The sequence below is a fragment of the Morchella importuna genome (genome assembly GCF_003444635.1).
Source record: "Morchella importuna strain M04M26 chromosome Unknown Morimp01GS001, whole genome shotgun sequence".
Classification (NCBI taxonomy): Eukaryota; Fungi; Ascomycota; class Pezizomycetes; order Pezizales; family Morchellaceae; genus Morchella; species Morchella importuna.
Genome location: NW_025763398.1, coordinates 131,636 through 140,442, shown reverse-complemented (window position 1 = coordinate 140,442; position 8,807 = coordinate 131,636). Strand labels below are relative to the sequence as shown.

General features: G+C 45.4%; 1 protein-coding gene across 1 annotated transcript; it reads right to left on the bottom strand.

Annotated features, from left to right (window-relative positions):
• Positions 1 to 1,681: 1,681 nt before the first annotated feature.
• LAJ45_00023 (uncharacterized protein) lies at positions 1,682 to 2,547 on the bottom strand (the record flags this gene model as incomplete). The annotated part of the gene is made up of 2 exons (XM_046109626.1): positions 1,682 to 2,321; positions 2,417 to 2,547. The coding sequence occupies 2 exons, from the start codon at positions 2,545 to 2,547 to the stop codon at positions 1,682 to 1,684; spliced, it is 771 nt and encodes a 256-aa protein (XP_045976319.1).
• Between the last annotated feature and the right edge of the window lie 6,260 nt (positions 2,548 to 8,807).

Here is an 8,807-nt window from a genome sequence, read left to right as displayed (position 1 = left end):
GGGAAAGGGTTGTTCCGGGTGGTGATAGAGTACGTTGGGTGATCATAATTCTTTATTCGGTTTTATCTTTTTCTTTCTAAAAAAAAAAGGCTCGTTCCCCCCCCCCCCCATTGGGGTACGAGCTCTAGAGGACATCGTGGTGTCTTTTTATGGTTTCCTCTTCCGTCGTGTTGTTGTGTGGAGTGACAGTGGATGTATGAGAGCAAAAGGAGTACTCAATTGATTCTGTACAATACAGTGTTCCCTGGGATAGCAAAATACTCGTGAGTCACATAGAATAGTAAAAAAAAAGAAAGTGCGATTAGGCTGGTTACTTATAGGATCCATCCGCAGATCGGATTTATTTTATTTTTTAAACGCTTCTTTTGATACGGCGTTTACCGCCAAACATTGCGGTAGAGTAAATGACAGTGCATTTCAGCCCGACCCGTGTTTAATACCGCAGATACGGTTTTCAGCCCGTTATTGATTGTAGAAGGCGTTAGGCGTAGATGCACTCTATGAGTCATTCGTAGAAGCACTTCAATCTGGACATCTTCCCGATGTGATTGCAGCAATCGCATCATCTGCAGCCAGCGGCTCGCAGGAGTTGCTGGTATAAAGACTGTACTTTTTCCATCGGGCAACACCATGGGAGGCGGGTGAGGACATGAACTCTGTAAAGGACAGCGTCCATCAGTAGGATTTATCGAGTTGGAAGTACTAACGGAGGGGGCCGGGGATCGGCGGTGAAGGCGAGGGTTTATAGTAAATGGGCTGGGAAGTGGGGAAGTGGGGTAAAAACGATGCGGGGAAGATGAGGTACGGAGACTTCCAGTCGTGACACAGATCCTCGGGATGCTTACATGTATCTCTGGATAACGTATGTAGGTCTTCGCCGGCTGTGCACGGGGGCTGCAGATCTGACCTCGGGACATAGGTGGTCACTCGGCTGTGTTCCTAAGTTACCAAGCCGCAACAAAGGCAATCTGTCAACCACACTTCCTTTGTTTCCCACATCACCACTTCGTCGGTTCTTTGTTACTGCCATTTTCGTTCATCAAGATCGCATCGACTCTATCCCTCTATTCATCGAGCTAGCATGAGGTAGATAGAGTTAGCATGAAACAGCAAAGCAACAAGTCTGCAGGTTCATGAGACCAAGGATTCCAATGGTGGTCTCTAGACAAACGTCTGGTTAGGCTCCCTTTGGCTCCTCAATATCGAATTCTGATTCCCCACACAGTAGAAACTTCCACCTGCCATGCCGGTAAATGTAAAGTATTTGATCTAGCCTAATGTCTTTTCCCCGAAAGAGAGGCTAACTGAGATATAATCTGATAGGTTTCACGGATTATTGGTTCAAACTTCTTTCTTCAGTTATGTTGCCTAAACACTTTGGTCTTAGCGAATGCGTGGGGGGGGGGGGTACTCACCTACAATACGCGAAAACTGGTCAATATATTGCTACAGCACATTGCTGGACTGGGGATATTTATGGCATAAAATTGATAGACCACGCCTCGCCTCTCATCTTCATCTATGCATCTATATCTATATGTAGGACTATGAAATATAGGTTAAGCTTAAAAACGAATATACAAAATTGCTAATTAGAACGCCCACAGAAAAAAGAAAGATACCCAATCATAACCAAACCATAAGACGCCTACAGAACAACAGATAACACACGCTGCTCCACCTACACAGTTCCGTCACCTGGTCCTCCCCTCGCACTCATTCTCACACCCCCCGGCACCTCCAACTCATCCCTTCCATTCCCTAAACAGCCCATCAAATCTCTCACGAACCCGCCAATTCCCCATACTCCCTCAACACCCCCGCAAACCTTCCACTCCTCCCACCTTCTTGCGAAGTCTTTCAAGACAAGCGCCCGCAACGGATCCTTCGGAAAACCCTCTGTACCAGCATACACCATTCTCACCAGCTCTACTCTCTCTGGTAGCTCCAGCCTCTCTGCAAACGCGCTATACCGTGCGTTATGATATGACACTAGCAGTTTGTAAATCTGCTGCAAGGCGTGTGTTGACAGCAGTGGCATATGATACTTGTGCGCGAAGAGATATACGGCCGTGTGTACAAATATAGCCGGCGACTGTGACTGTGACTCTGGAGGAACACTGTAGGTGCTGCGTTGAAGAAACTGAAGGACGAGATCAAAAGTACCCGGATGGTCGTGTGGGAGAGTTAGTGTTATTGCGGGCTGAGAGAGAATTTGTGGAGTGAGGTGGTGACGCCAGTAGGCGCTATGTTTGATGAGCGGGTTTCGGGGGACTGTGAAGTGGACGCGGGAAGGTCCGACATAGACTTCGAGAGGAGGACTGGAAGTTGTTAGTACTGACCATAAACTGTGTCAAGTAGCCTCCTGCTCCGGACGGATGTATAGACATAAAGGGGAGGTGAGTCAGGGTTTTACCTTTCGACCCTGATGCTAGGGTTATCTGGATACGGATTATCCTCGAGTGGAAAGGCCGTATAGTTTGTGAGTACTGGAGCACCGCCGGTAAGGCTGGAGGATGAGAGGTCCACGACATGTATTCTTTCCATTTTGTTTCGTTAACTGTTCGTTCTTCTAGGGGTATTCTTGCTAGTTTTGCGAACATCCAGCTCGGTGTTCTCTACTGGTATATATGTAGGTTACAATACCCGCATCCAGATCTTACCCCCTGAAGAGTTTATCACCTTGCAACGATAACCCTGTTTCAGGGTCAAGATTCGACTTTATTACTGCACGACCCGACTTCCGAAGTATGCATAGTATTATCGCTATTCATAGGTTTCTCGCCTCCTTTATTAGGACTTCCACCTAGGAATTAGGTATTAGTACAGCAAGTGTTTAAATCGGAAACCTTGGGGGGCAGTGCCTAAGGAATTTTTTTATTTTTTATTTTTTTTTGCTAGCCCATGATAATAGTCTTGTCCCGGTTTTATGTATGTGGCGGCTGCATGTTCTGTGGTTTCAACATTTGGGGCTGTGCTTTCGAGAGGTGAGGGGTAGATTACTAACCATATGTGTAACCATCGATTATCACTCGACTCCACTCCACTGGCCGGTGGCGTAAAACTTGGCGCGATAAACTTCCTACTTTACACAAAACTTCGTTGCTGACTCTGGTACGGTACGTGTTTATCACCCATTTACTTTTTCCATCCGCCTGCAGATGAGATGGTTATCTAGGGTTCTAATTTTGACAACGATTCTAGGGTCTACCTTTCGCGTGGATTAGACCTTGCGACACGTGAGTAACCAAGTGTTGTGACGTCAATACCAGCTAGAAAAAGCTTGTCCTTCAATTTGGAGAAGGTTAAATGGAATGTAACACAGCCCCAAAGCCCTGTATCATTTCCGACCATGCTCCCCGGCTGTTTCAGTGGTGGAAACCCTAAATTCTGGCGGATAAATATTGAAACTCTATCAGAAATTTAAGTGCTCGTGTCACTAACAGACAATAGAGGAGATGGGGATATTCAATTGTGTCAGGGCCACTTCTATACACTTGATTGATAACTCTAGCTATCCGCACATCCGATGCGTCGAATCATATAACCAAACACCAGATTTCGGCTTCTTTTGGATTATAGTATTGAACTGGAGTATGTTTCCGAGAGTCAACAGTGTCCTTCTGTCTAACATTCTCAGAACTATTTCAATGCTGCAATTGAGGATTGAGTAGCCCACAAGACTTTTGGCACTGCCCCTACTCTAAATTATCTCAATTGCATATTGGTCTAAGATTGAAAATGTGGAGGCTTAGAAACGCACATTTCAATTTAAGTGCATTTTTTTCATATCGTGTCACCTACAACACATGTGGGTGAGGGGCTATTATTATTCATCATGAGACGATCCGGCTCATAGTTTTTTGTCTCGAGATCACAGGCTTAAATTAATGAAACCGGATCCCCGTGGGGGGACATCGAAATTGTTTTCCGTGTGGCGCGAGACAAGCACGAGCCTATTGAGGATTAGTATGAATTTTTCTCCATGGGTCCTTCTGCTCAAAGGCGGGAATTCGCCTTTTTGCTTAACCATATCTTGCGACAAAGTATGGACGCACGTGGGATTGGTATGCATGGTAGAGGACGGCGCGACATAAATATCAAGAGAATACATACAGTCCATATTTCATCAGACATTTGTTATTTCAGATCACTCGACATCACTCGCTTATATCCTGGCAGTCTTGGGGGGTCTCGCTTAATGTTGTCTCCCCTGCAGGATCAGCCTTACTTATTAATAAAGTCCGGATGATAGGGCTTGTCTGCGAAGTGCACCCTGTTGGTTTTCCCAAGGGAAGGTTTCTTGGCAATATCTATTGGCAATATTCATTGCCAAGGCCATAGTAATCTACGACCTGAGATGTGGAATTAAATAATATTTAAATAATATTCATCGCATGTCCATAGCCTCGCATTATGCTAATGATGCCGACCGGAATTTTAGACATGTGGGGATACATCTACAGAGTAGGAAATGACACGCCGGTTTTTACTCTCACCGAACATTATCTGGCCTCTACCGAAGTTCCGGTGAGCATCCTTAACTAGACTTCTACTATTTTATTAGCTGGCGAATTCGGATTGCCTGCAGGTTTGGGGTCTCGAAAACGCAGAGAAGGAATTCTTCTGAACTACTAAGAGCGGGACCCCAAAAAACAACAGGCCTGAAGACTTCATTCTCTGTGTTCCCTAGATCCCGAACCTGTAGGCAATCCGAATTGCCACCAAAAATAGTTGAAACCTTTTGCCCCTCACGAAGATGGAGCTTAGGGGTTGCTGTTAGCTCCTCGGCATTCCTGTACTCCCCGCACTCCGTTACCCGTATGTAAATTACGGTTTAGTCCCCCTCAACGGGGTCTGAATGTTCCCTCGACGAGTCATCCTTTGGTCTCTGCCTGCCGAGGAATCCCCTCTCGTCATCGCCGCAGAATATCAGAGCACAAATGGAATACTTGAGTTAAAAACCCGGGGGATTAGGATTCGGTAGCTTGAGGGGGGGGGGGGGGGGGGCTGCTAACCATTCCAGTAGCATCGGCTATGTTTCTAGATTTTCTAGGGAGGCCGGAGCTGGAACAATGCGCGAGCTTACGCCCGGTATAATTTGAGGCGATGATATGTTTTTTTTCCGCGGGTTGAAATGCTCACTAGACATACAGTAGGCTCTGGGCCGGAATGTACTTTGGGGCCCTAGCACGCAAGGGACAAGAGAAAGTGGTATCACAGGATTTGGCTCTCTCGTTCGTTTATATTTTCTAACACCAGTAGTAAAGCTGAGGAGACCTCTCATGTAATCAATGGCCAGGTGCTTTCATCATCCACATTTTTCTCGCTGGAAAGCAAAAGCTCCCGATTCTAACCCGTGGCAGGAGGTTTAGTAGACCAGCATACATGAACCTGTTCGGGCCAGGATTTTGTGGGGGGCGGGTTAGCCCCAGGTTTCGATACATATTCTGGATTGCTCTGGGCTTAGCCGCCTTTTGTTCCCGGATAGATTTGGGGCGTGAATGGATTTCGTATATTCGCCTCTTCTTATGCATGTGGGGCTCCACCTCATCGAAAGATTTCATCCGTTGTCACCTCATCGTAGTCTCCGGTGAACCGCTTTATTTTGTCTTTGTGTCTATTGGGCTCTAGTATCTGTGAGCATGAGCTTTGGTATTGGTGCTTCACGGATATAAATCCAATATACCCAGTTGAATGTTCTACACTCCGATCATACTATTCGATATCTTTTCTCAAGATATCCACAAAACCACCTATATCTAACAGGCTAATACTAGCATAATTTGATTGGGAAAAAACACACTAAATGTATCAAGCTGGTCCTGGTGAATGAACCAGCAAAGATATAATAGCAATCATGGATTATCACTCGAATAGTGCATAACCTCCCTTTTACATGCAGGGACTCCCGTTGGCAGGTGAAGGTGATAATGTAATATCATAAGACACGCTACAAAATAATAGGACACGATATGGCTAGGATTTCCGGGAGTAGAGCACGTTATACCACTCTTGTTTCTGTCAACGCTGACATTCTTTTCATTGACTTCTCTCAACACCTGTCGTTACAGACAGATGTTGAGACTACCGAAAAGGCAACATACATTTATGTAGTTATTGCTTGAAACACTGCATTCATGCTAGAGAGAATAGCACTTTACAAGTAGAATATATATGTTGGACTAGCTGATATATCTTCACGGTTAGAGCAACTCCTCCCTTATCTTCAATCCCGTCATCTACAATATACATTAAGCGTGACTGTCACTGACGCTCTGCTTAATTCCGTCTTTAGATGGATACAGGATCCCGATGGGCTCGGCAAATATGCAGCACTAGTTGCAATTGCTCAAAGAGCCCTGCTAGTTGAGGTTTGTGTGCTCTCCCAGATACCTTCTTGGTAGCAGTCGCTGATCATCACTTCTAGTAGTTTAGTTATCGCCGTCGACATTATCCTGCATGTTACGTCTACCCATGGATTCTCGGTCGACTTTTATATTTTATGCATCCCAAGATTGTAAATCCACTTGCCTTGGGGCCGGCCTGGAACCACGGGAGATCTAAGAAATCTGTTTATCACAGCCGCCCAATTATTCATCACAAGGTGTTTGGGGGTGTAGGAGGAAAACAATTGTTCTCTTGACGCCTATAGGAACTTGGATCCAGGCTTGCCCTTGATTAACTGGCGATGTTGGCGGGTAATTCACACCACTAGGTTTGATTATCTAGTTAGTCTCTCCTAAACTGATAGGCTCCAACATCCCGATTTACTTTATCAGCATATTTACCCTTCACGCCATTCCGAAGAACAGAATTCCCGAACGGCTCTTGCTTCACCTTCAACGGCATGCCCGATGTGCACCGTTGCAAACGAATCCTGACGGGAGGTAACAGCTAGCCCGTAGTACCAAAGGTACACCGCCGACAACGGGAATAACTTATCTGCCCCACCCCTTAAATCACTCCACCGGCCATCGCTCAACTGATAGACAAAAAAGGATTTACCCGCACAATAATTAAGGTCTAGACAAATTCTGTCTAGCTTCTAGTACAGCTGGTTGGTTGAGTACTGAATTAAATGCCAAGCCCTTCGTCCAAGCCTGGACTACTAGCGATGCCGGAAACATTATTGATCATGTGACACTCGTATTGGTGTGAAGCTTTGGATTTGTGAAGGCAACCGATCACATGATCAATAATGTTTCCGGCACCGCTAGTAATAATGTGTTTCTTACCGAAGTACTTACATGGGTACGTGGAGAGTCCATTCCAATACGAATACCTGAATTATTTACTACGACTATTTCGAACTTCTCCTTTTTCCCGTCGACACCAGTCCGAATCTTCTCTTCACTTCGGACTAAATATCTACCTCTTTAACTCCGTTTACTGGGAATATAATGAAGCCAAGAACACCCCCTGCACAATTCACCTATCATGCTCACCAAGACTGAATTTCTTGCCCCCCAATCTCCATCTGGCTAGCTAAGCCCAGTCGTCAAGTCCAAGCGAGTAAAGTACAGGCATCTGCCAATGATACGATTTCACTTTTTTTCCCCATCGTTGCATCAGACGACGAGATTTGATTCCGACGATCGCTAAGGAAGATCTACAGCTGTACCCTACTATACTTTACTGCACCTGCATAACGGGATGATATGGGCACTCTATCGTTGCAGGGGTGCGGGTGCGGATGCGGGTATGTCAATCGCAATATTGGTAATACTTTCTGGCGCATGGTGACGGCGCATTAGAGGTTCTGATTACTGTTGAGTTTATGGTGTCGGTCGTCATCGGTGGGGGGTTGGAATTTTTTTTTTTTTTTTTTTAAATCATATAAATTGATTCTAGGTACAATTACTGCATGCAGGCATAGCCTATGGCATAAAGACCTATCCCCAATGCCAGTTCCCCCAGTTATAGTAGCTATGGTACGCTACCAACCACACTCCTCTTACAAGGTTGATGACTAAGGAAACCCCCACCTAAGAAAAAGTGAAAAAAAAATTTCCGGATAACACAAAAGAAATACAAAATAAGGAAAAACTAATGATGGCATGATGCCGGTTGCCCACATAGGGGACTTTGGGTGAGTGGTGGTCATCCTTCAAGTTATTGAAAGGAGGGCTTTGAGAGCAGTGAGGTGCTGGTGTTCTTTGAGAGGTGACCTTCGAGCTCGATATCCAAAAGGAGGAGATTTTGACTTGCCTTCGCAAATGAAGCCAAAGCAAAGTCTGTAGTGAGGAGTGACCCCGCACTTCACGAACTCTTGGCGGAGTTGAGAAGGGAGTTGACAAGGACAAGAGGGATGGTGGGGGGTTGGAATGAGTACAGGTATTGTATCATGTAGGGCAAGTGTAGATAGGCTACTTATCTGGGTTATGGGTGCTCGCATATATCTGTGGCCGATTTATTGTGCGGCATGTATGATATGATGTCCATCGGCCTTAAGAGTGAGCACGTGCAAAAGAGATGGCCCGCGGTGGTTGATTCACTTGTGAACGGAACATGTGTGACTAACTCTAGATCTGTATTCAAACGTAGCTATTCACAAATATTCTATCCCCCCGTTTCCCATCCCATCCTAGCTTTCTAAGAGTATAAACCCTCAAGTAGAAAATAATATAAAAGAAATAAAAAAATATAAACAAAAATTACCGCCCTTTCCCATCCCGAAACCCACAATAAAACCCAAACGCATGCCGCATCCAGCGCACAACGTTCTAGCTTAGCCTAGGGGACATGAGACAAAAAAGTGAAGCGACAACACAATTTCACATATCGGTCATTAATACTAGCGGGCC